Consider the following 27,977-nt stretch of genomic DNA (forward strand, 5'->3'; position numbering starts at 1 on the left):
GCTTATATTTTTCCGATTGCAAATTTCATCTTGGCAGGCTGATGATGTCTTGTTTTCCAAACAGTCAACCATAAATCACTGATAAAATTCCAAAGTATGCATAAACTGTCAGTGCATTTATATTAATTTAAATGGCTTTTTGCGGCAGCCACTGATTGTGTATTTTCCTTGTAGTATATATCAGCTTCCGCGGATTGCTCGTGGCCAGGCACTGACCATGGGCAATTAGTCAATGTGCGGCGCTTGTAATAGAAACTAATGGTTTCCCTCCCCGACAATGTCCACTCTCATTCACTCCAAATTCCCCCATAAAAGGCATTCCTAAAAACACGCATTCTTCTGGTTCTTCTAGAGAGACTTGAAAGAGACCGAGCCAATGCTGGAAGGGGTACTTTTAATTAGCTGTGTAGATTGGTCAACGAAAATTATATTAATTAATCCCAGCAATGTTAATAACTTTATCGGCGTTGACAACTTTATTGGTCGTTAGCCAAGAGGCACAACTTTGATTGAGAGTTTTGTGACGAGAACAGATTTAATAGAGTTGGACTTAAGATAAGGGAACATTTATAAGGGAATGATAGTACTTTTAAGGACATTTAACTTTGATATTTAAATACAAATAAAACTTATAGTTTTTTGTAAGCAATATATTACTAATATCTTTAAGAACATTACATCTCTATCTTGTTTGTATTCCCTTTACCATTTGCCGCCTTTAACTGGATCCCTTTCAGCCTTGACTTTATCTGCCGCTTCACCCTTTTGGTGAACTCTTCCTTCTTCACATACCAATTCACATTCCTTAACCTGGAGTTGGAGTTCTACCTGAGTCTGTGGCATTCAGGTAGCCGAGAATCGACTCATTGAAAAACTCTCATAATCTTATTAGAATTCGTTTGAGGTACATGAATACCTCATTTGAATTGGGATAGAATTCCTTTGAGTTCATTTAATTTGCCGGCATTTCTTTGACGGCCGTCTGTCTATAATAATTCGGGTTTCATTTGACCAAAAAAAAACAAATACCATCGCCTGGCCAATGACTTATGAATGAAGGGGGCACTGGGGCTGAGTCATGACATGGGTTCTCTGGAAAAAAATAAAGATAAAGATGAGATCTTTGATGATGATGCCAAATTGATGGGGCCTTATAAATGACTGATTAATCGCTCACATAAAACCCGCAAAATTTCATTTTTTACCCATCTGCAATTTCGTATTTCGTATCTGTATTTCATTGCCGGTTTCAATTGCCACTTTTGAGTGGAAGCAACTATAAATTCCGAATTTTCATTGCATACTTTTAAGTGGCCATAAATATTCGATGACAAACATTCGCAAAGATGCACTTTTAGGCGTTCCGGTTCCCCTCTCTCTAAAAAAATAAAAAATGTGTATATCCCACAGAGAAATATCAACTAAAATGAAAACTTTAGAACGTGATAGTTGGACAGGAGGCGGCAACGGAGGCGCGTGCCCAAGTGCCGCTTGTCTAGACTGCTCAGCCAGCAAATGTCAAATGAAATAAATTTCTGGGAGCGAGCAAGGTAAATATTAGTGAGTAATTGGAAAGGCTTTCACAAGCCTGGTAGAGGATAAGCGAATGGAACACTGCTAAACGCCAGTCATTGTTATTTGTTGTGGTTGTATTTTCTTATATTTTTTTTTTTTAGAAAAAAGCTAAAGAGGAAACGGTGAAGCCTTTGAGAGAGTCTACGATTCACAGACCTGGCTGCATTGGGACTTAACGAAGCAAATCAAGGAAAGAAAACTTGAAGAAATGCTGGAGGGATTACGGACCGTTGAATACACTTTATTATAGCATCAGGTAATATGAAATATGTGCTAAAGTAATCAGTGAAAACCCCCTTAAAAGATGTCCAAAATTATGCAAAATAGGTGCAAGAAAGGAGTGTTTTTTTATGATTTCCTCCGACTCACTAGCTCATGTAGTAAGAGGTTAGGATAGTCAAATTACTACCAAAAAATTCCCATGCTTCATTGCTTAGAGTATTTTCAAATCGTCAGCCATTTGTCGTCTTGGGCAAATCATTTTGAGGTCCTTTTTCCTTGGTCCTCATCCCCTGGCCTTCATAAGCAAGCCCCAAGCCATCATTCAAAGGGCTCAGCCCCATTTGGCGTTAATTAGTTTCGAAGGCTGCGGGCGTGCGACTTTCACCAATCATTTACAACAGCAACGGCTCTCCCTCCGCAGCAAGTCATCAACAAATCCAACGATTCTCGCGCATTTTTTCCTCGCAGCCAAAACAATTTTCATTAACAGTCAGTCGCCGTCATCGACAGTTGCTGACATGCCTTCCCCGGTATCCACTTCTGGCCAGGCTCTGGTCTCTGGGCTTGATCCCGTTCTCGTGTCGTTTCTCTGATTACACATTTTAACGCCATTTTTGGCGCAACTTTTTCCCTTCTGACTTGCCCTTGTTAAACCCCTTTAGGCCATGGTGGGGCCAACAAAAAAAAAACTTTTTCTTGGCCGGAGCAAAGCAGAAAATGAAAAGAATCCCAATGAAGGGTTAACAAGGAAAATTTGATTTATTTGATGAGTTTTTCTGTTTGCCAGAGAAGACGCACTTAATGAGCATGAAAATGAACTTTTCCGAAAGGTTGGGCGAGTTTTGTAGAAAACAAAAACTAACAAATGCTGGCAGGGAATAACTTGGAAAGTGTAATTAATCAGGAAAGTGGGAATTAATTGGGTAAGTTTATTGGAAACTGTTATCAATTAATAATGTTGGTGAAATAATACAAGTGCCAAGTATTTATATCTTAAAATTCAATATTTATATTAAAAAAGAATGCAATAAGAAATGAAACAAGAACCAGACATGATTGATAATAAAAATATATATTTTATTGAATATTTTTTATCAAGAAAAGCTATAAAAATACTCCTTAAAGAAAATAACTCGTAATACTAATAACCTTTCCTATTATCCCTTATATATCCTTTATATACTACAGATAGCCTCATTTGAAATGTCCTGCTCGTATATTCATTGTCTAAAAAAGTATTTGTTTTTTATTTTACTTAGCGATTGACAACTGAAAAGTTTCTTTATTCCCGTTTTATTGTCGCCTCTCTGGCATTGTTTATGTATGTCACATTATTGCCCTGCCCCTGCCAGTCCAGCTTAGATAAAGGAGACAGAGTCGGGATATGGCAATGGGATTCCAATCCACTCCCTCAAGTCCGCCTAGCCTTCAGTCGAAGAAGTCTCTAATAAACAAGCGAAACATTTCGCCCCGCTCTAAATTCAATAAAAAGCTAAGAAGCCAAAGGGAAACTTTTCAGTGTCGGCAACAAAGCCGCTGATTATCCAAGTAGCTTCTTAGGATGGCTCTTCCTCCTCCTCCTTCGCTGTGGGCGTGTCAAGTAAGCAAGTGACATGAATAATTCCCCAGTCGGTGGCAGGGATAACATATCCATGGCCGAACCCTTATTGTAATCACATTTGGGCAAACTCAAATGGAAGTTGTAAATTCAATTAGATTTAATTTACGCAACTTTGCAACGAACCGAGACGAAAGCGAGGGCCGAGAAAGCAAAACTTCAGAGCCAAAGTTTTACTCACTCAGGTTGGTTGAGTTGGGTATATATAATTAACTAAGAATGCGCCGTCTTAAAGTTTATGCAGAACTTTAACAAGTCGCTGCTGTGCCGGGGAAGTCAAATGTCAAGTAAGTGTCTGACATTAAATGTGCAAAAATTGCAAAACTTTTCTCATATAAAAAGCATATTAAATCATTTTTATGGCAACATTTCTTGGTTTTTTAGTTTGGAGATGGAGAAGCTGTTACCTACCTCCCCCTTTTCCACCTGTTTACATTGTTCTCGCTGCGGTTCCTTGTCTTCTCGGTGTTTTTTTATGCTCTTCTCATTCTCGTTTTATGCGCCATTTGGCCAGCCTCGTTTAGTGCCTGCTTATGTTCTCTAGGCGTTACTTGTCTCACGGTGCGTATGAGTGATATTTTTACGTTAGATGAATCTAGAATTATAGTTCATTTAGCGCATTATGAGTGAGAGATCTTTATGAGCACTTCTCGAGCATATTTTTGCAGTTGAATAGCTGTCATCTAAAATGTATAATTTAATGGACCTGTGACGGAGTTTTAACAACAGGAACATTGTTTATTTTGTGATTTATTAGCTTTAAAGAGAAAACTTTGGTATGGAAATTGTGGATTTGTAAAAGTATATAGCAAAAACTTTTATCTACAAGAATATATAACTATTTTCTAGGCATTTCATGTGTCACGGTGCGTATGAGTGATATTTTTATGATAGAATTACATTTAAAACTTTTAAAGCTTGTGATGTTTTTCGTTTTCTATTTCTTTAAATAATTAAATCAAAATCTGAAAATATTTAAATCTTTAATATACTACAATAAACTTAAAGCAAACAAAATAAAGTTATCGACCTCGGGTCAGTTGCCTTCGCCTAGAATTTACCAAAAGAAACCGAAAAAGAACCAAGTAACTTTTGCCGCATTTCTTTTTTGGCCATTGTAAATCAAGACATCTTTGTATACAGCTATATATTTATATATATAGACGACGTATACATAGCAACTGAATTATCATAAGCAGTCACGTCAAGCGTTTGGCAACTGCTGCAGTAAAATTTCCACTGAGAGAGCGCCAAATAATCGGAATGCAAAATAGTTCGCCCGCAGCAGCTGCGACCAACAAAAAAAAAAGAAGTGAACTTGACATTTGACATGTGACAGCGACTGCGACAGCCAGACAAATAAAATGTAAACAAAACAAAAGCCAGGGAGCTGAAATCCGAAACACAAACAAAGCAACAGTAAACGGGAGCAGTTGACAGCATCATAATTTGTCGAAAAGTTTGAACTCAACTATTCCAATCATGCAGAAAAAGGAAAGGGAAAAGAAAGTTATTCCCTCGAAATGCAGAAATATTAATTAACAGTTCCTTAACAGATGTTATGGGACTGTACCTCAATGTTAACTATCAGAGATGATGTGGGGGACTGTACCCATTTTCCTTACAAAAACTAACAGCCAGCGTCAGCTAACAGGGGGATAGAATATCCTCATTCCCGCCAAAAGCTTAAATGTTAATTTACAGCCCACTAACAGGTGATGTGGGACTGTACCGCTGACAACCAAATTCAAGGTCACAACATTAGCTAATTGGCTAAATGTGGCGTGACTAAATGAGCTGGCAAATGTCAGCATGCAAGAGTTGTTAAAAATATTTATGATATGCCAGATAAGAACAGGAATTATGGCATTTAAGCTAAAGTCCTAAACTTTTGTTAAAGAGCGAGTGTGAACAGCCAGCAGTCCCTTGCTCGTCTCCCAATATAATATTTAAATTAGAATTGAAATGTTAAAAAGGCAGCAAGACACTGGCTGGCAAACGGCTCGAGGCTCATTGGCCATGACGGTGATAATCTTCCCCGGAGACTAAACAGGCCCGAATGGAGCAGACGGCACAAAGGACGAAGAACGGAAGTAAAATGCAAAACGACAGGCGGCAACAAAGTGTCAAAGCCGCCAGACACCGACAACCAGCAAAAACAACCAACCAACATTTTGTTAGACAACTGACAGAAAAAAGAAATGCATAATAAATATATATGGTGCGGTTCGAGGACTATGGACAGTAACCGCAGGATAATCAAATTGGAATAATTCAAAGTGGCCGAAAGGAGCTACAATAAAAGCGCCATCGGCAAGGAGGAATATAAAAATAGAAAAGAGACAAACGACAACAGCTTGTTGGCCAATAATAGAACTCCTCGATGGGCCAAGAGCCTTTGGTTAATACTGAGAATTGGCTGGCATTGATTTCATTTGGTTAACAATGCCATTAAGTGGCTTGGGAATAAGTTTATTTTAAGAATTTTATGCAATGTAGGACAACAAAGGAGGTGTTCATCGGCTTTTATTGAGCTCGATATATATTTTATGGTAATGTTCCATCTAAAATTACAAAAGCTCATTTATTAAGTAAAATACTTCTTAATAGAGATTAAAATAAGTAATGTTGTAATATTTTAAAGAAAAGCAATTAAGACTTAAAAATCCAATTAAAAAGTGTATTTTTTCCATTGCCAGTGACATCAATTTCAAGTGACACAGCCCTTGGAAAATCCTACACTCCTTCTTGTTCCTGCCACAATTTGGAAAGGCTTTTGGACTGCAATTGGCCTGCAGCCAATTTGGCGCTGCCCAAATAGGCAGCATTAGACGAGGGAGAGAACGGACCGTGTGTATAATCCTGGCCAGGAAGAGCCATTCCTGGTCACGCACTCTCGTTTGGCATTCATAAATCGCTTACCAAACTGAAATCTTAATCAGATTTGTGCAGCAATTTGGATGCCACTCGCCAGATCCTGCCGACCTGTCCAGACCGTAAATAGCAATTTGCCTGACAGACAGGCAGCCAAACGAGAAAGGAGCAGAGCTAAGTGCGTTTTATCGGAAGTGTATTGGCGTGCAACTTTGATTGTGTTTCTGATTGGCAGTGAACGACGTTGAATCGCATAAATGCCAGAAATTCATGCGGCTAAATTAATTTCATTAGCCTGGCAAATACATATAGCGCATACGCCACGTACGCCACGTCGTCCACCTGTTTAGTCAGTTAATTAAATTTGATTTGACTCGCACACAAAAGCCGGTACACCTTCAATTATGCAGCCGGTAGAGCAGGTAGTGCTCTTAGTTTCAAGTACACTTGCAATGCAACTGAAAATGTCCTCAATTATTCAGAGCATGCTCTAATGGAAAACTTTAGAGTCCCCCTCTCAACATTTCATTGGCATAGATACTAGATAGACTCGGGTCAAGGCAACCATTAGTAAAGGGAGAAAGCTAAACCTGCACTCTGAGGATTGACATAGATAGTGATCTCATTGACATAAGCAGAAAGCTATTAACTTATTTAAATGAGTAACTGGAATGAGATGAAAGAGAGCTAGTTACTTCAAGCTTAAAGCTATACTTGAAGGTGTAACTACGAAAACACTTTCTTTATAATTTCCCTTTTAGTAAAAACTTTTCACTCAACTTTAATCTCAACTTGGGACACCCCTAGAGCCGCCCATTAAGTTTCTCTTATGAGTTGCCCTTTCCACTAAACTTTTTGTCACTGCAGGCAAACATCATAAAACCCTTGAAAGGTTGGTGCTCTCCCTCTTAGAAAAAAACATAAAACACTTGACCGCTTGACCTAAATTTCCCAAGCAATGCTGCCAGGATCAACGACTCTCGTCGCCTGTCCCTTTTTTCGGACGGGGTCAAAAGTCAAATGTCAACAAAAAAATAAAGAGCGGAAGAGAACAAGAAAAATGTTTTAAAAATTCCAACACGTAGGCAATTTCTGGATGATGCGCATAAAACAAGCTCTGAAACCGTCGGAGGGGCGAGAACTACGACAGCAAATTCTCGTGGGCGGAGTTCCCAGTTAGAGAGTTCGATGCGGGAAGGGTTATATCTGAGTCGCCTCATTAGACACCACTGGCAGCCGTCATGATTTCCACTCAAGCAATCCCCTCACATAGCCTGGCCCGAGGGCGAGAATTGGCGTAAATTGATTTGAGCCCTGATAAATTTCGAATGCCTCGAGGGCCGCTTCGCACTGCCACCTGCCTGGAAAATTAAAGATTACCAGGAGCTGCCAGCTGCTGATTTTTAGAGGTGACAAAATAGCTATTTTCGTTATTCTGGAAGTTGTAAGCTGAAAGGTTAAATAAATAATAACTTAAAATAAAAAACAATACTTTTTGTAGATGTATTAAATTAAACTTTCGCCTTGATATGCATACCTGCTTCTCCTCACTTAAGCTTCTTTGTTCTAAATAATTAACTAATTAAAATACGAAGATTAGCCACTGTATATACCAAAACTTACATCCTTTCGGTAACGTTATCCTGGCAGCACTAGCGACTTGTGCTTTTTGCTATTAGTATTGATAAGCCCCATGCTCGCACGTACAACATTTTAGCACACTATTTGGGATGCGGGATCGGGGGATAAGGGGGATGAGGCCGGGAATATCCGCCCTAGAAATGTGTCAATTTGGCGTCAAAGACATTGATGGAGCAACAACATGTTTACATTAGCAATAAAACAGGCGCAGTACCATCTGAAATTCAAGATGTGCCAGCTGCCATCGGGATAAGGCAGTGGCAGGATTGGCGCGAGGTCCTGAGGTGCTCACGTACCAACGAGTGGGGGAATTAGGAAGTCCTGCCAGCCAGCCTCCGACCAGCCAGACAATAACTATAATTGTCGCATCAGCATTTTTTTTTTCTCCTCCCAGTTCCCCGTCACAGCAACAAAAAGCGGGCCGTAAAACGAGCCAGTCATGATTCCAGCATTCCGGGAAGGAGGTAAATTCCATTAAACAGACGCAGACACAGACGCAGACAAAGCCGGAAGGCTCGTCAAGCGATTCCATTTGTAGGTCTACCCCCCGACTTTGGATTCCTTCCTTCCTTTCTTGCTGCGAGCTCTGAGCTCTGTGAGGGGCATATCAAAAATTCCTAAATTAAAGTCAATTTGAAGACGAGTCGGCATCCTCAGAATCGGTTGATGATGACGGGGAACTCTGTGGACTTGGGGCTGCGACCTGAACCTGAAGTGAAAGTTAATGCTGATTAGGAAAATTGAAGTGATAATGTGCGGGTAGAGAGTGTGATTAACAACACTTGAAGTAGTTGAAGGGGAAATTCAAGCGGAAAGCAATGAAATATAAAGAATTTAAAAAATAAACTTGAATAAATATAAATAAATCCCTAAGTAAAAATCCTTGAAGATGAAAGGATTTATTTGCTCTTAAGAGATAGTAAAGCTAATCGAATTAATAACTTTCGGCTGCCTTACTTCAGTAGTTTCTACAGAAAACCTTGCAAGTAAAAGCATTTTACCTTCCCCATTTTATTCGAAATAAACAACCGACTTTCCAATTCCCAACATTAATTAACAATTTGGTTCACATAGCGGCGTGTGTCGGAGTAAGAGTTTTGTTTGCAATTTCGGGACACAAACGAAAAGCTAGAAGGTGCTACTACCCCGGTATCAGCTGGACAACGTTTATTTTACGAGAACATTTTAATCTAATTTAGCACACTTTAGATTTATATTTGCTTAAATAGAAGTTATCTGAATGGCACGTGCCGGGCATAAGCAATGGCCAACAACAAAGGGGAAGCTCTTGGTGGTCAACTGCCAGGATGCCGGGAATGTGGCCGAAGCCGAAGGGCCAACAAAGGATCCACAGAAGCAATTTTATTATGGTTTATTTCGTAGCTGGCTGGCACGGAGCCTTTGGAATATTTCGGAGACGTGTGCTGCAGTTGCGCTCGACTGCAGTTGCCACAGTTGCACCCACAAACTCCTCCCCAGAAACACACAATTTCCTTAGTGCAAAACGCTTACTGCTTAAATGCAATCAATTGTGGCAATTGTTCGTCCTGCCACAGGACTAGGGTCCCAAGGCTAACCTTGTAAGCGCATATTCCCTAGCCGTAAACGCGTCGCAGCAGGGTGAAGAACGAGTAGATCGCATTCAAGAGCGACTGCAGCATCTTCAGATTCATGGGATAGGTGCCTCCCACCAGAATCTATGGAATATATGTATATAATGCGTAATAATAATAAGACATAAGTGAGTATAAAGTGGTCAAAGGACCTCACCGCCAAAGGCTTTTGGGAACGCATTATAAGAAACTTCAATGTCTTTTGTGTGTCCACATCAAAGTCCATCCAATTGCTCTCATAGGCAGCAATGGCAATTTCCAAGCTCTGCGGGGGGTTCGTTAAATAAAATATTATATTTTAATGAAAGAGTAAGCACTCACTTGAAAGTAAAGTTCATTGGCCACATAGTAGAGCACCACACTGTTGGCGAATATCATGACCATATAGGCAATGACTATGACTGTTTGAGCTATGGTTTGAGCCTTGGAAAAAGATAAGATAAATAAGAAAATAGTATTTATGCAATATTACTTTACTTACTATAATAAGAGAGAAAAGCAACACACATAACATGGCCCCAAAACACAGGAACTCCACCAAATGAAGATGAGTATTCAAGGAATTCATAGAGTCCACCAATCTTGAAGTAAAACGATTTTACAGCTTAAAGTTGATAATAAAAATATTAATTTAACGTTTACCCCGCCAACTTTAGTTGATATCTTATGCAAGATATGACCTCCTTTCGCACCTGTTCACCTTTCAGCTTCTCCAGGCTTCTCAGCTTGTGCTGCAGCACCTGGCACATCAATATGGCAAAGAGAGTAAAGGTCACTATCATATTGGTGTAAGGAATGTACATGCAACAGCCCATGGGAGCCATAATGGCCTGGATCACAAAGAAGATCTCATAGTAGGGACTGGCATACTTGTACTCATCAATGGTGGGCAGATACATGCCATAGGGAAGAACTGAATATATTAAAAATTAGCTCAAGATAAAGTAAGAAATGTAAAATGGTCTCCCACTCACCTCTCTCGGAACCAAAAATGGGATAGGTCACAAAACCTATGCAGGTGCAGGTGCCCATCAACAAATTGATTCTGCTTATGAACAGGGAGAGTCGTGTGGCCTCTGCCACCAATTGGACCACAACGGGATCTTTAGAATCCTTAAAGTTAAAAACTTATTTAGATACAATCGCTAGACTTCCAGCCTTACTTACCAGTAACTGCACATAGTAGGACTTTAGCATCTCAATAAATCTTTCGTAACTTCCCCGCTGAACGCACAGCAACACACCTCGCACAATCGTATTCGTAAACAGCACCGCCAGATACACATTTCTGATGATAAAGTCCAGGGATTCGGTGCTCAGATATATATCCACATATTGCGTACAGTTGATCATTATATAGGGTCCCATGGCCACATAACGCCGCCAATTGTGAACAAACAGATACGACCAGAACTTCATCAGCTTCAGAGTGCTCCCAAAAATGGGCATTTCCACGGTATCCATCGATTTCAGTTCCATCCTGAAGGTGACAAGGTCCACAGAGGTGTAAACTACCCACCGAATACTGTCTCTGTTTTATAGTTATTCTGTCCTCTTAGGGGAAAGGGTTTCCTCGGGGTTGCCTTGTCCTGATGCCATCATTATTAGCACTTAATTAATGGGTTTTCGTAGTGATTGCGGGTGGGAAAATGTGTTAATTAGCGCGCTGAAGGCGGTTATTACAGGTGTAAAGGATACAATTGGATTTCGGGGGGTGAAGTCATTACAAGGGAAATTTAAATTTTCAGGAAAAGTGTTTGCTTTGTATTTAAAATTCTAGTTAAAGTTTATAAAGTTTTCAACTCTGTAATGTGGTTTCCTTTCTAAGATTTTCTAACTCAAAACTTGATTTAAGTTTCCCTCTCACTTAAAGGTCCTTTGGACTACTTAACTTCATTTAACCAATACAAAGAGGCCACCTCAACATCTTCATTTTTCATGGCGTCCGCTCAGTAGTCCGATAAAAAATCTTAATCGGTGGCAATTTGTCTGGGGGAAACCCACAGAAACCCGAAAAACCTCAGGAGCAAACCAAGGCAAAAAAGCAAACAAAAGGCGGCGTTCAAAGAGCAACCTTTTTCATTGGGAACCCAAGAGGGACCCAAGCAAACCAACTACACATGTTGCCGACCACCCCCAAACAATCTGTGTGCCAATTACAAGTTGTAGACCCTCGGCATCTTTGAACTTTGAACTCGAGAGAAGAGAACTCTCAGCCTCATCCCCTCCCCCCGTATAATATTTATGGCCAAGGGAACTGAATCATTTGTCATTAAGTTGCGACGCAGGCAAAGGAATTCCATTTACTGCGAAGATAGCCAGATCTTAATTGAGTTGCAATTGGAAATATATATATTCTTTTCTGGGCAGAGCCACAGACTGATTGTGTTATCAATCAAACAAGTTATTAAAGCAACTTCTGCCTTAATTACGCTCCCAGTTGGCTGGGACTGATAAATTGCGTATACGCCCCGTTTATCCCCGAGCAACGCTGTCACTTAAGCTTTATATCAAGGTGTTTGTTGCTTACACTTGATCTGCTCTATGATGCATGTCCCGCCCCCTCGCAGTCTGGCAGCTGTCTTAAAACGAAACTTACTTAGTTAGTACGGGGCCAAAGTGCACTGCACAAAAGTTTACCGGGCTTAAAGAGAGAGAGAGATTTTCGAAACGTATTTGGCAGTTAGTTTTTACGCTGGCCAATTATAATTTTAATTGGCAGAACGTGGCCATTAACGGAGCCAACTATAAAAGGCATTAAGACAATGGCTGAAAATATTCACGACGCCTGGCTGGCAAAATATCTTAATACTATCCGATATGCTTTAAGTGTTTCCCAAAAAAGGAAGGAAAAGGCGAAAAGGAATGGAAAACCTGCTACAGGGCGCAGCACCTTTTTGCGAAAGCGGAAACTAACAAGCAAAAAGGACGAAGCAGTTGAACTTGTAGCTGGCAGCCAGTATCTTGTATCTCGTATCTAGTATCCCGCCTGCATCTGCACTCGGGGAAGCACTTAACACGCGTTATGAGGCGCTGCCTTCGGGGGCCTCGGGGAAAATGCAAGAAACTTGCAACTTTTCCTAGCTGCTAAGTAGGAAAATCGCTCCCAGACAGGAGGAGCGGGGATAACTACGTGTCATATGACAAGTGAAATGTGCGCAAAATTACTTGTTTAGCTGCGGTTAAGACGCCTCAGACATCGGACCTCAGACCTCTCCACCTTCAGCGGGTCCTCTGTGCGAGTGTCTGGAAAACCAACTGCAGATATTTGCATTTCTTGAGGTTTGCTTTATGAATTGCACACGCCAGCAAAAGATAAACAAACGCCAGGCCATGAGTGTTTTTCCTGCCAGCAGAAGTTTGTGGTCGAGACTAAATTACAGGCTAAGATGAACAGGAGAATTTAATAAATGGCAACGATGGGTTTTATTAAATTCTGTAAGGGGAAATTTTTATGCCCAAGCAACCCTAGGGCCAGGGCATGAAGAAAGTTTGTTCTACTTTTTCCCCCATTGTTGCTGATGTTTTTCGCCTCATGAATACCTCGGGGGATGTCATTTGGAGGCGGCGAGTGTAAAAATTAAGCAGCCAGAAGGCGAGGCAATAAGTGAGATAAAATTATGTGGCATGGGGCTGGCTAAAAGTAATTGTAAAGTATGCCAAGAGGCGTGGCTGACAGCCTCAAGAGATCCGTTTCCCTTCTGCCGCTTTGGTGGGTCTCTTTGTCAGGACACAAAGGAAGCGCCAAGAGAGCGGAAAATGTGGCACAAGGTTGCCTTGGTCGGCTCTTCATGTGGGTAATTAGTCAGAACTTTTTCTTTTCGCCTTTCCTTAAAGAGTCAAAAGCAAACTTCAAGTCCTATTCAAAATCATAATCAGCGAAGAGTGTCTATCTCTTTTGAAAACGTGCTTCGAAATGTGGCGAAACTTTTTCAATCTAAAATTATCAAAGTAAACATCAAAGTTGATACAGCAGGCAAAAAGCGTCAACAAATTAGCAAAATGGGAGAAAACAGCAAAAGGGAAGCGACAAAAAACTGTCAACATGAAAAGGACACTGGGAGAGGAAAAACTTTTACAAGCCGGAGCACAGCAAACATTTTCACACCTCATGAGTGGAATTTAAATTTCTGCCTCACAGAACTTTCTTCGTGTTTTCGTTACTCATACGCCCCGTGTGTCGGTGCCGCTGGTGTCTGTAAAATTTCATATCAATTTCGTTGGGATTAAGTTATATTTTAGTGCTCGGCAAGGTGTTTATAGCAAGTTCCCTGCTGAGATTTTGAGCACGTGCTAGTCCTCAAGGCCTTCACACTTTGTGTGTTTTCGTTTACGTTTCTTTTTTCCCTTTTTTTTTTTAAGCCGAGTGGAGATTTTCATTCCGACCAAAATATTGATACAGCCTCAAGTGTTTGGGGAAGCAACACGACAGGGGAAAATACTTTTAGCTCGGAAATTTCCACATAAACCTCGTGGGAATAAACTTGTAAAAGTGAGCAGGAAAATAGGATGCTTGAAATATAAAAAGATTTGGAAATAAATAAAACGTACTACATTTCTTATAAATTAAGAAATAATTATTAAAATAAATTTAAATTTTAAATCTTTATTGTGTGACTTGTTTTAAAACTTTTTAACCTTTTGTATTTTGTTCTAACCCCCTTGAAGAAAATACTTTCCTTCATCTTTGCTATTCAGAAAACATCCCTTTTTCCTACCCATTTCATCTGTCAAGTAATATTTTCTCCCCTCCACTTTGCCGCATTGTCATTCCGTCATTTCGCCTAATTCAATGACTTCTGTGAGCAAAACTACACACATGTGAGTTGGCAAGTACCGGAATGCTACATGGGCCGATGGACATACAAATCATAAAAGTCATGACCCGGACAGTTCATAAAAAATGCGGCCCAGGGCAGCAATTGCCATACAAACAGGCGCATTATTCCTGGAGACCGGGGATACCCCTCACCCAAACCGAACCCAAATCCCGATTCACAGCATGACCGGCATATAATTCAAACACGTACCAATACACGTAGTACACGGGACCTGGCCGGGCAAAACGATTTGGCCGACGGTAATCAGGCAATTTCATATGAATAAGTAAGCAGGCCATAGCGCCTGAGTGTATGCAATAAATTCCGTTGTACGAGTATTACGAATGCGACGCCCCGGCGCTGCTTATGAAAATTTTAAAAGCCACCAAACTATGCACCCGACTGTGATTGCCACCATCCCAGTCAGGCCAGCAGCACCCGCATCCAGTACAGCAAACCAGGAACAACAACAGGAAAATAGAAATTTATTACAAGGAAACGTGCAGGAGAAGTAGGCCGAGCCAAGGTGTTTATTACTTATTTAGAGCGGCAACGCCTCCGAAAACTCCAGCAGATAGGGTCCGTGGTGGCCGCCAGCAAAGGTGGGAGATAAGAAAAATAACTAAAATAAAATATTATAAAGAAGAATAAGGGATACCCTATATTTATAATTAAATATTATCATCTAATATGTAAACTTGTAGAGAAAATATTAACATATTTTACATGATTTTAATTTACATTTAAATACCTTTCTTTTCTATTACTCAATCTCAATCTAAACTGATATACCCCTTGTGGCACAGGTAACTGGAGAGGTCGTGCCCCTCACAGCGGGTACGGCGGCAGTGAAGCTACTTGGCGGGAAACCCCACGGAGAGTGAACGTGCCTGAGGCTTTGGCACCGTCAAGTGCCAATCGAGGACTCCTGGAGAGGCCAAGTCGTGGCCCATTGAGGTGAGGCTGCTGAGCAGAACGATCGTGAGGCGGCGGCCACTAAACATTTTAATTAGAAAATTCTGCACAGCCAGTTGAGCCGACCACAAATCCAATTATCAAGTAATTATGCATTTAATTTGGCACGGCGGCGAAGCGGCAAGCAGCGTATCCTGTACGGAGCCTCCGCTCCTGGGCAGTCATTAATGCAGATGGCTGGCCATCAAATCAGCTCAACTTCGTGCTGCACATGTGCGTGTGGGAGTATGCAAAGTAACGAAAACTTTTTCCAGGGCTTGAAAATTTCAATTTCATATGAGTCTGCCCGGGCAGACACCCACACCTACACATACATATGTGTGAGGCTTCACTGTACTATGTATCTCTGGCACGCAATTAAAAGTTGCTACCATGTTTTGTCGGCTCCCAGACGCTTATTACAAATGTCGAGACCGGCCGACCACAATCAAAGAGAGGTCAAGTGCAGTCTGCAAATGTTTTTCCTTTATTTTGAATGTTTTTGAGTGTGTAATTTATGGGCGCTTGTCTTGTAATTGGCCCAGGTCGTGGTTCTGGCTTTGAACAACTTTTGTCCACCATTGGGATTATTTTTGGTTGTTTTCCCAGGGCGGTTCAGGACTGCCATAAAACTGTCAACATGCGAGTGTTGGGTCTGCCACTAGGCAAATATTTACCACTCGAATGCCAAGGGTTCAGCATTTTTTCCACACTTTTTCGTTATTTTTTTGTATAGTTTTTTCGGCTGAAATAGTGCCAAAAAGCGAGCTAAAATTTATGTGGTGACCTGGTTAAATATAGGAAAACTGCAGACGGCTTACGGAATTTTAAATCCTAAAATGTTCAATGAAAGCTGGAAAGAAATGCTGAAAATACTTTAAAAACGTTTTTATAAAGAAAATGGATTAATAAATTGGTTTGATTGTCACAATTCCTCACCTGATTATTAATGTATTTGTGAGTTTCCCTTCTAATTCAATTCCCTTTCCAATTATCACCTATATCTGCATAATTTTCTTCACAGACCTTTGGCAAATTACCGGAAAATGGCCCAAGGAAATTTTCTTTACCTTCGCTGGCCATCAATCGATATGCAGGCAGCTTTATCCTTGATTGGGCAGGCCTGAAATCATGTTTATTTTCAGCCCAGCTCTCTGTCCTTGCTGTCCCTTGCAGCCTTGACACACTTTTCGAGGGCGTAAATGGAAGAATTTGCCTAAAAAGAAAAGGGAAGAGTGAAAACTTTTCCCCCGACCTCAGTTCTAGTGTCGATTTTGCGTCAGTTTTCTACGCATGTCAGGCAAAGGTTCAGATTGATGAGGGAAACCATTCCCACTAAACCTGCTCCTTGGAACAAAATAATCCCAAACCGCCGCAAGAACAGTTTTCCAAAATTTTCACTGATGCATAAACTTTAAGGAATTCATAATTTATTTCCTTGATTTTTCCCATTTTTCATAAAAACATATTTTAAATGAATTTTAATCGAGTTTGCCGACTAATTGTTTGCTTTGTTTGCGCCGTTGACGCAGCAATAAATTAATTTGCAACATTTGCATTAGTTCGAGTAAAAAATCCAATAAAATTTTGCAACATTGGAAAATGCCAATGATTGATAAATATTTAATGCACATAATTTAATTACCAACATTTTACGAATAATAAAAACTACAGGCCGGCTTAAAATGCGCAGACACACAGGTGCAGTCAGGTGAGTTTGTTTGTTCGCTTTTCCATGCATTTAAATTAGTTGCATGCATTTTTTATTAGCACATGTCAGGCAAAAAATCCAATCCTGTCGCGGCTAACGTTTTGTCATGCATTTTTCGGGTTCAAAGGCTAATAGCGATTGATGGAGGTGAAAAAATATCCGAAAATGGTATCACATTTAAGGGAATAAATATTTTTTCGATACCTTTAAAGGCCAAAACACCTATGGTACATATAGAATTCTGACCCAGCCGTAGGAGTCAATCAATCAATATCAGCCTGGAGGCATCCATCCAATGTGTCAAGTACTTGTTTGGCCCACAAAAAGACTTTTGTCCCACTTCCATAACATATTTGGGGGCCGCAACTATTTAGTCAACCTAAATCCACAAGCAAAGTACACAGGAAACGAAGAAAAAAACGAAGACGAAGACGAGGCGGCAGACTCATCAATAAGCCAGTCCAATAAACAGGATGTATGCTCCAAGGCGCCGCCAGCCGGGATTTACCATCCTCCAGGCAGTCAGCCAGGCAGCTTCTCTCCTCAATCAGCGCGGCCAAGTGGAAAATGCCTTGGCGTAGCGCCCTCTGACACCTTGTTAGGTGGAGATAGACAACCCGGCCAGGAGACTTATTAACATTTAGATGAAACCCCACAGAATTTAGGAGGAAGAACAAAGAGGCAAGGTGGTAGAGGGGCCACAGCTTTGCTTACTTTTTTATACAGGGTATGAGACAAGTAAAAAGGGTATATTATTCTAGGTAAAGAAGAGCTACGAGATAGGTAATACCCTTTAAAGCCATAGTGTTAATGCTAGATCTTTTTGTATTGGGAAAGAAAGAAAGCAATCTTTAATATTTATAGTAGGCTGTCTCAATAGTAAACTATATTTTAGCTTAGCTTAAATACCAACAACCTGCAATGCTTCTGAACAAAGTATTCCTTAGTCGATCCCTCTACTATATCCCTTTTTTTCTTGCTTTCCATTTGAATGCCACAAACTGACAATGAAGTCAACGATTTGCCTTTACTTTTTGTGATTTAATTTATACGCTGCAGAAGACCTGGCGGGTGGGTTAATGGAAGCTACCTTCCTGCTTCTATTTGATTGCCAAATAATTTGCATTGACTAATGAAAGCAAAAAATCTGGGCAGAACAAAGCACAACAACTTTCCCTGGAACAAAGAGGGAACTTTAAAGTTCTTCCTGGAACTTGTCTACCCCCGGACACACTTCCGACGACGAAAAGTTGACAAAATCTGCAAATTACTAGCCTGCGGGCAGAGAGACGACAATTGTCGAGGCAGACAATTGAGCCAATTGTCTCAATTTCTGGCTTCCCCTACCCTCCACCATTGTTTGCCATTGTCTCTGGGCTTTGTTTTATTTTCCAGCATGATTTTGTTTAACCAGGAAATGCTAATTTTGGCCGGGATTAGTTCAAGAGAGTACAGTTCCGTACAAAGCTGGTCAACTGGCGCTCATTAGCCATGCACTCAGCGTGCTAATGAGCTTTCGGGCTAGAGGCTAATAAAAGTGTAACAAGAATTGCATGATTAGTGTAAATGCCCTTGCCATAAAACAGGGAGAAACAAAACCGCAGCCAAACACATGTGTTTGTTGGCCTGGTCAGGGATTATTTGGCTAGGCCCGAAAAATAAACGAATCTCCCGAAATGAGTAGGAGCCACATGCTGGGGCTATTGTCGGAGGAGGCTGAGCGTAAGCTGGAAATAAAGAGGAAAATTGTACAAAGAAAATCGCTTAAGACAGCAAAAGTGTGCAAAAGTGGAGAGGACGAGTCCCACGGGTAAGGTGGGTTTGAGAATGGCCTACGAAAATATAATATAATATAGAAAGTTGCAGGAAATATAACAAAGAAAATATATATATTTACAAATTGCTGAGATAATCAAATGTTTTGTGATTAAATCTCGAGCTGACTGGGGCAATATTTTTTCTTTTAAATATTCTAAAAGAATGTAGTACCTTGGTAATATAATTTAAAGTACTTCTAAAGCTATCTAATATATACATTTATTTAACTAGTTTCATTTAAATCATAGAACAACCCTTAAGATACATTGTAGAGTATATATAACCCACTCAAGCCCGCAAATCTGTGGCTAAATAATGAACTCCAGATATAGAGTGATCTCCCGCTCCCCAGCTGTTGTAACTAAATCTAGATTTGGTCGAGAATAAAACGAAATGTGTGAGCACAATAATCGTAAATATGCAAGTGAAGCGCAAGTAAACGCTTGCGGGATAAACTGAAAGATAAACTAGAAGCCCACAAACACACACACAAAGTCGATATACCTTCGAGAATACTTTATATCAATGATTGGTTTATGGCGCTGAATCTTTTTTTAGTGTCTGGTTGGTATTATTTTTTGGTCAGTCTGTGATAAAGGCCACTTCTTGGACGCTTAATAAAACAATAAATTCTCCACGTTCTCATCCGCAACTTCTCTATTTCTCTGTTGTTTATATTAAAATGAAGAAATTACGCTCAAGTCATGCGTGTGCCACATAAACAAGTGCCGCAATCTGGAAAAGTGGCTGTGTGTGTATGTGTGCGTGTGTGGTTTCCGCTTTGCATCTGTGTGTGTAAGCAAGAGCATCTTATGTCTGGCGGAATCTGGTGGGGTTTCTTTTCCTTCCTGGAAGCAAAGCCTCACCAATCAATCTTTATCAAGTGCGCTAATTATACGCATTAATAATGACAGCTAGCAGGACGAGGGATTGAATAAGAGGAGGGGAACTCTGGCACACACGTCGTATGCTTGATGTCTTAAAGCTGCGCCTGGAAGTAGGCAACGAAATAGTTGCTCAGCAGAAAAAGGGAAATGTTTGAACGGTTTTTGGTAACAGATTTGTTTCTTAACTTTGGGAATATGTTAAGGTCCATGAAATCATTATTACTTATCAGTTCATATATGTATTTTAAAAATATAAATACAAATATTTACAATGTAAAAATACCACAAACACAAACTATAATAACCCCTAAAATTGCTCAACTTAAAGGTGTAACAACAAAAATCGTGGTATAAATAATGCCCAACTGGTTTTTAATTTCTTTCATTTTTCCACACCAGCGTCGACAGCAGCGACGACAGCAAATTATTCGCACGGCAAGGGAAAATAAAAGGATGCGGAAGCCACTGCAGACCCGGGTCAGGAGTGAAATAATGTAAAACTGTTCCACAAGCATGCAAGGACAACGGCAACGACGCCAGCCGCAGGATGAGTAGGGGAAAATAACTTGCAATTAGTTCTTGTCAGCTGCTACTGTGGCAAGCTGTGTAAGTATTCATGCTGGAAACTTAAAGCCAATACCGAAAAAGCTTGCTATAAGAACAGAAAATGACATTAGGTACGAGAGTCCTTGGTCGTCTGCCTGAGATTTTTCACTTTCCCCCCTTGAACTTGAGCTTGGCATTGGAAAATTCAGGGTTTTTGGCTTTTAAAATTGAATTGTGAGAGGAAACGGAAATTCGGTTTGGCTAATGAAAATCAATGAAGAAACTTTTTTCCATTTTCAGTCCCTCTCTCAGCACGACAAATGTGTCTGGATAAACCCAATGAAACGTGCTAAAGAGTCCCCGTGAAAAATGCTCTGAATCTTAAAAAAAACATGTTTATTTGCCATATAAGCTGTCTTGAGTACATCTAATCTATGCATAATTGTTGTGAAAATATTCCGACTCCACATACACTCACACACCTGCTGCGGTTTTGGCAAAACGAAAAGGCTTAGGGCCTGCCTGGCTGAAAGGAAGAAGAAAATCTCGGCATACCCAAGGCTCATTATTATGCACAAGCTGTGCCCAAGCTGAAAATTACATTTTGATGTCCTACATCGTTGAGTTTTGTTGATATTTTAATGGATTTGCTATCGAGGAAATTTCCGTAGCCCGAAGGCTGTCACATTGAATTTGCCATTTGAATTTTGTATGAAGTTAACCTCAGGTGAAGTCTATCTGAAAGGATAGCGGTGGTTGAAGGAAAAAAAAGGAACATACTCGCAACACAATAAAAATAAGAAATAAAATTTAAAAGCTAATGGAACTTTAACGTGTGTCAGTTTCTGAGGGACACGCAAAAAAAAGAGGCCCCACTAATCCTCCCTAATTGTTCATTAAATCTCCACCGACGCCCCATCGACATCAATCTTGTGCGGCGGGGCCCCAACATTCTATATCTTTCACCCCGAGTTTTTCACACGCTTCCAAGCCATAAATTCCAATTAATTTGTCGCATTTTATTTTCCCAGACCTTCGCATTTTAATATCATTCTGTTTTTTTGGGGAGAGAGCAGCTACCCTCTGAGGGGAATACGCAAATCATTGTTTTATCGCAATTTAATTTTGTTTTCTGCTGCAATAAATAAGTAAACACAGAGTTGAAAAACACCGACAAAAAATACTAAGAAATCCAAATCAACTGTGTAGAGCCCTGTTACTTATTTATAACAAATTGCCCGATTACGTTGCTCTTTTACCCGAAAAGCTCATCAATATTTAAGGCCAAGACATTTGAGGGACTCGAAATCGAGACCCTTTCAGGAGACCCCTGGGAAATTCCATTAGAAATGTGTCAAAAAAATGCCATAAAATATGCAATAATGGTCAGGCATTGCACATGCAGTCGGGCCAGGAATTGGAGTCAAGGGTTCTACCGCTTCCGTTTGATATTTGCCAGCTGCAGTTGCCGGCTAAAATGTACGCCGTAAAATGCCAAAACAGACAATAGCCTCCTTCTCCTCCGAGGGTGTGAGACAATGGATCCTGGCATTGGGCAGGACCGAACTCCTTGCGGCTTTATTGCATGCAAATACCCAACAACAACAAGAGAACAGGCCAAGAGCCAGACAGTTGGCCGGGACACGTGAAATGATGTGCAAATCTTATTAACAATTGCTGCCAGGAGCAGGCCACAGAAGCGGATCCTTTGGATTCTTCCTACTCCTCGATGGCTGTGCTGAGTGCAGTTTAGTTGCTGCCAACTCCTTGGGGGGCAGTTCTGGTCAGGAATGGCGGCGAAGGCTTGTGGTGGCCAGCAGATATGGTTAAAGGTGTCCACAGAGTGCAGGAATCGCCAGTTAGCATAGGCAATGAGTAGGGTCCTTGGGGAAGACAGGTATGAATGCATATGGGACACGGAAGTATGTGAATTTTAAAGGGGAATTTTAAAGGACTAAAGCTTGAGGTAAATGGATAAAAATTGATTAAACACTTAAAATCTTTAGAAACCAGACGTTAAAACAACATAATAATTTTATTAACTAAATAAAATATCAAAGAATATTTCTAAAAAATTCTCAAACTGTTTTATTGAATGTTTAATAATCTAAAGTCACTCCCAGGACCCAAACATTAAAAGACCATCAAAGCAACTTGCTCGAGACCTAATACTCTCCCCCCTTTAAAAAGCATACTTTAATAATCCTGTGCAGTGACTCGTCCCTAATTTATTCACCATCCATAAACAATTGCCTTAAGCTCCCTTAAATTTGCATGACATCAGCTCTTCCAAGGATACATTTGCCCCTTCCTCCCGCAAAAATCTCTAGTTTTATGTCATGGCGTTAGTCACCGCCCGCAACAATTATGTGTGCCAAGTGTTCGCCGGGGTTTTTCCATTAAAATCAACTAATAAATATCCAGAGAGGTCCCTGGAGAGGCGAGTGGACGTGGGCCCCACAGAAGAAGTCGCCGGCGGATATTAAACACTTAAATGCTGGCATAATTTTTGTGCGAGAAGCGGCTGAGTATTTAATTTAATGCGGCATTCCCGCACCTTACTATCCGCCCAAATCCCCGCCAGAAGCTAAGCTGAAAACAAATAAATTGAGCCTGGGGCTAGCTAGAGGAAGGAGAAGGAACACGGAGTCCGACAGTTGGATAGACAGACAGACGGAAGCACGCAGGAAGAATAGGGGGAGGAGGAGGTCCTTGGTGGTGGCAAATTAAAGATTAAACGTTGGGCAAAAATATTCTCGGGGTCAGTCTGGGATCCGAAAACAATGTCTGACTAGACAGGCAGACAGATGACCGACCCAGGAGGGGAACGAGGGGGCCAAGTCAAACAAAAGCTAAATGAAACGCAGGCACGCTGCCACTCGATCCCCGACTCCGATACCGGATTTCCAGCTCCCAACTCTCGATTCCCAGCCAGGAGGAATGAAGCAGTCAAAAGGTCCGAGAACTCGACTCCCAATTTATGCGCATTATTAAAGTAAACGCATGAAATGCCCGGAATGCCCTGGCCCTCTGCCTCCGGAACTCTAGAAGGTGACTGCACATGGACCTGGTGGAGCAGCTTCCCCTTCAGCTGGGCACGTCTGTAGGTGTCCAAAGCGGACATTTATTTATTTAGATTTTGGTTAAAGACAACAGGGAGGGAGGGAGGAAATGTAGATGGGGAGAGTCTCTGGTCTGTTGGCTGTGGCATCTTATTGGTGTTATTAAATCGACTCAGGAGGAGGGGTTTCTATTGTAGCAACAAATAGTAGAATTGTTGATAGGACTCACAAAGTACAATATCTTTAAATAAAAAAGGTAAATTTATGTATTTAGTATATTATTTAAGGCAACTACCTATTTTTTAAGTACTTCTTTGTTCTTTTGTTTGTTTCTTGAACAGGAATCCGTATCAAGCAGCAGCTAACTTAAATATTAAAGCTGCTTAGGCCCATAATTATTTCTAAAGAATCAACTTCATATTGAAGGCAATCTCCATGGCCACAATATTTAACCAGGAACCAGGAAGCCATTTGCCTGCCACTGCTTCATTAAGTCCAAACTTTTTGCGGCAATAAAACGGATTTATGTAATACACCGCCAATAGCAGGAATTATAAGTTTTTAATACGAGCCCCAGGCCCACAGGATCCTGCGTAATGAGGCCCTGGTGCAGTGCGTCGCATTAAGTGCGCGCCATTTGAAAGGCACCCGCAATGGCCGACGCGGGGCAAGATGGCCAACACAATAGGCATAAAAATCAATTATGAGCCATTAGTCCGGGGCCAGCTCCAAAGAAGAGGCCAACAAAAGGCCAGACCAGTGGCTGTGGGGCCAAGAGAAGGTCATAAATCATCTGGGCAGGCTGTTGCTCCCAAGGTTCCTCCGGGGAGGAGGGTCCTGCCTCTCCCCTCGCATCTCCAGTTGTTGTTCACGCATTAAATATTTATTTAGCAAGATTTTAATGGAGCCAAATAAGTTAAGTGTACGAAACAGTCCGAAGCTCAACAGAAGGTGGCCCAAACACGTGTTCTCCTGGGCCCAGGAAGTCAAGGAGGAGCAGGCAGTCAGGCGGAGCTGGCAGGCACACTTTGCCGTCGCTTTATGTATTTGACAGCTGGAAGGGAGGCTCTTCTGCTGGCATTACGGAAAACGGAGGATGCTCTCTCGCACAAACCCAGACAAATTCATTTCAGTCGTGCGGAAATTAAATGCATATTTGACCTATTTAAATTTTTGAGCTAGAGAGAGAGAGAGAGTGTCGGGCCGGAAACAAGTCTGGGTGAAATTTAATTTATTGTGAACGATTTTTCAATTCGTTGAGCCCGCACAACACAGTCGTCAAATGATGTCGGACACCAGCAACAGATGATGTCAGAAGGAACTGGGGGAGTTGAGTTGTTGATCTACATGCCAAATGGTTAAGGTTATTCAAACAGAATGCCATAAATTTATGCTGTGAATTTGTCTTGGTTTAAAGTAAATATTTTCTTGTTTCTATACTACATTTAAGAAATTTTTAAGTATTTAAAGCGATTATAGAAGGAAAAGTAAAGGTATTTTGTAAGGTTTGTTCCAAATGTTATTCAGCTGATTATCTTCAAAAACAAAAATATATATAAGAGTAAATAAGCTAACTTGAATCACAATTTCTGCGGTCAATGCTGTCACTGCAATTGGGGTCATTATATATAATATAATATGGATTGATAATTTTGTTCCACATAAAATAGGAGAATGTATGCTTCTTTATTATCATTTGCCAAGTGAGCATCCAAGAGAATAGTCGCCCCATTCCTAAGATCAATATAGAATATGTGGGTTCTCCTGGTTCTACTATTAGTGAGTACAGGACAGATTCAGGCCTGTGAACACCAAGGACAGTGAGTATAATTTCAACAAGTATTTCAAGTATTTTCATCAATTAAAACAAGAAAGGAAGCTAACTTCGGCACGCCGAAGTTTGTATACCCTTGCAGATATTATTTCATAACATTTTACCTATACTTATTATGTTTAGAGTTTGACAGTTACAGTTTTACATTCCCAGTTTTACATTTTCTCTACATCTACCGATCGGTTTATATGGCAGCTATATGATATAGTTGTCCGATTTTCATAAAATTTATACCAAAATTCGAAACTAATAAAATAAGCTTATATCTCAGAGTAGATAAAAATCGGTTGAAAAAAAACGAAGTTATAGTTTTTTTTTCTATTAATTTCCCTATCGTTCCTATGGCAGCTATAAGATATAGTCGTCCGATTTTCATGAACTTTTTACCGAAATTCTGAAATAATATAAAATGGCCATATCTGAAAAATAGTGCCAAAATGTTGATAAACAGCAAAGTTAAAATTTTTTTTCTAAAAATTTATCGATCATTTGTATGGGAGCTATATGATATAGTCGTCCAATCCGGCCCGTTCAGACATATATAGCAGTGAGAGTATATAGAAGACTATATGCTAAGTTTCATTCAGATAGCTTTAAAACTGAGGGACTAGTTTGCGTAGAAACGGACAGACGGACGGACAGACGGACAGACGGACAGACGGACGGACAGACGGACAGACGGACATGGCTAGATCGACTCGGCTGTTGATGCTGATCAAGAATATATATGCTTTTTAGGGTCGGAAACGTCTCCTTCACTGCGTTGCAAACTTCTGACTGAAATTATAATACCCTGCAAGGGTATAAAAATTATAACTTCGTTGTTTTTCAACGTATTTTCATCTACTTTGAGACATGAGCTTTTAGTATTATTTCAGAATTTTGGTAACAATATTATGAAAATTGGACAACTATATCATATAGCTGCCATAAAAGCGATCCGTAGATGTAAAGAAAATGTAAAGCTGGAAATGTATTACTGTAACTGTCAAACTGTAAACATAATAAGTACAGGTAAAATGTAATGAAACTCTGTTTTGTGTGTGTTTTAAGCATTTAAATTTATAATATAAATATCAAAACCAATCTGCAAGGGTATACAAACTTCGGCAAGCCGAAGTTAGCTTCCTTTCTTGTTTTGAATTTAGAAACTCCAAGAACATGATACGATAAAAGTTCCCAGACAAAGTTTGATCTTTCAGCCCAGTTTGTGCCTCCTTTCATCCCCTTTCGAGCCATTCATTTTAATTTATATGTCCTCAGCCCACCACCTTCCGGGTAATAGTACCCATTTAATTGGCTCACCCCCCATGGAACCGGAGCCACCATTGTCGTCTGCACACCTGATGCCTGTCCATCCCGAGCCCCCCTAAATTACCACAAGTTGCTCATTAACCATAAAAGTAGTCACATCCAGAGCCAAGTGGCAATTAAATGGCCGAAACACAGCATAATCAGTCATAAAAGTCTTAGGGGATCTGGGCGGAGGGAGCAACGTGAGCAGCAAGCAAAGTAGGTGGCTGGGAAACACCTCCATCTGCGAATTCGGTTTCGGTTCCAGTTGAGGACATCCAGGACACGAGAGTGTCACATGACCAAATAAGGATGTTCGACATTTAACTGGGAACAACTTTTATGATTGCTAATTAAGCCTAACGAGCGCTGGAGATCCATGAAAAAGCCCATAGGTAGGCAAGTTAAATTCTTTCCAATTAGTAGGACATTTTACTTTGTGGCTTCACGAAAAAAAAAACACAAAATTAAAGCCGGAAATGGGAGCATATTTCCGCCAGACATCTGCGAATTTTCCCCTGGCGTATTTTTGGTCATAAAACACCAACAACAATGGCGAGCTCATCATGAGCCTCATCTGCATTCGCTGCCAAAAACTTATTGCCGCCTGCAGGAAAATGCCAAAATCCGAATGGCAAACTGCAAATTGCATGTCAAAAATTGTCAGAATCGCGACTAGGTCCTCATAAAATTGTTGATAAATAACGAGGATGGAATATACATATAGCCGATGCGGAGTCTGTGTGCAGCTTTCAAATTACTTCAAACTGTTTGCCCTAATGGCTGCCGCTCAGATTGGCAGCCAGCAGACTTGTCTAGAGAGAAATAACTATGTATATTCGTGGGGAAAAGGAAACGGAAAAGGCTAAAAGAAAACGCATTACATGCAACTCGACGGGAAGTTCTTTCTTTCAAAACTGAAATTATACGTTTGCTCAACGAATCAAAAGATAACTTTGGCCAATTTTTCCGTGAGAAGAGCGGTATTTGAATACACTTTCCTGAGAGTATTTGCTTTTAAGGTTCCCAATTTTCAAAGCTATCCCAGTTGTCGATATCCTCCTCGAACTCCTCCTCCTCCTCCTGCTCTTCGTCCAAGCTCTCTCTTTTATACCTTATCATTTCTCTGGTCACGCGACAGGTTCGCACGCACTCATCCTTCTCATAGAACCTGTTAGGATTACCGCCACAGCCGCCGTAGAAATAGAAAATGCATCGATTGGTCATGTAATCATAGCCCCAGACTTTTACCCAATTCTTGCAGGGTCCAGGATTTGCCATATACAAGCATTTTGCTGTAAATATATAAGTTATATTATCGTAGCAAGGTAAAAAGATCTCGAAACTTACGCTCTCTGATTAAAAACCCTTGAGGTGAAAAGGCTATAAGGGGCGGAAAAACAATCAATAAGATGGATACAAAAATATACATCAAGGCTAATATTTTAAAGTCTTTATTGTGTTAACTTGTTGTAATATTTGAAGTTGGTTTCAATGATTTAATGATTT

General features: G+C 40.5%; 2 protein-coding genes across 2 annotated transcripts; both read right to left on the reverse strand.

Annotated features, from left to right (window-relative positions):
• Positions 1-9,146: 9,146 nt before the first annotated feature.
• Positions 9,147-11,313, reverse strand: Or30a (Odorant receptor 30a). Its single transcript, XM_017177443.2, has 7 exons — positions 10,711-11,313; positions 10,518-10,656; positions 10,186-10,456; positions 10,025-10,124; positions 9,865-9,966; positions 9,701-9,808; positions 9,147-9,627 (listed from the first exon to the last, which is right to left on the reverse strand). The coding sequence occupies exons 1-7, from the start codon at positions 11,020-11,022 to the stop codon at positions 9,526-9,528; spliced, it is 1,134 nt and encodes a 377-aa protein (XP_017032932.1). The 5' UTR covers positions 11,023-11,313; the 3' UTR covers positions 9,147-9,525.
• A 16,040-nt stretch (positions 11,314-27,353) lies between these two features.
• LOC108082146 (tissue factor pathway inhibitor) lies at positions 27,354-27,977 on the reverse strand. Its single transcript, XM_017177449.3, has 2 exons — positions 27,819-27,977; positions 27,354-27,763 (listed from the first exon to the last, which is right to left on the reverse strand). The coding sequence occupies exons 1-2, from the start codon at positions 27,898-27,900 to the stop codon at positions 27,486-27,488; spliced, it is 360 nt and encodes a 119-aa protein (XP_017032938.1). The 5' UTR covers positions 27,901-27,977; the 3' UTR covers positions 27,354-27,485.

The sequence above is a fragment of the Drosophila kikkawai genome, chromosome 2L (assembly GCF_030179895.1).
Source record: "Drosophila kikkawai strain 14028-0561.14 chromosome 2L, DkikHiC1v2, whole genome shotgun sequence".
NCBI classification, from domain to species: domain Eukaryota; kingdom Metazoa; phylum Arthropoda; class Insecta; order Diptera; family Drosophilidae; genus Drosophila; species Drosophila kikkawai.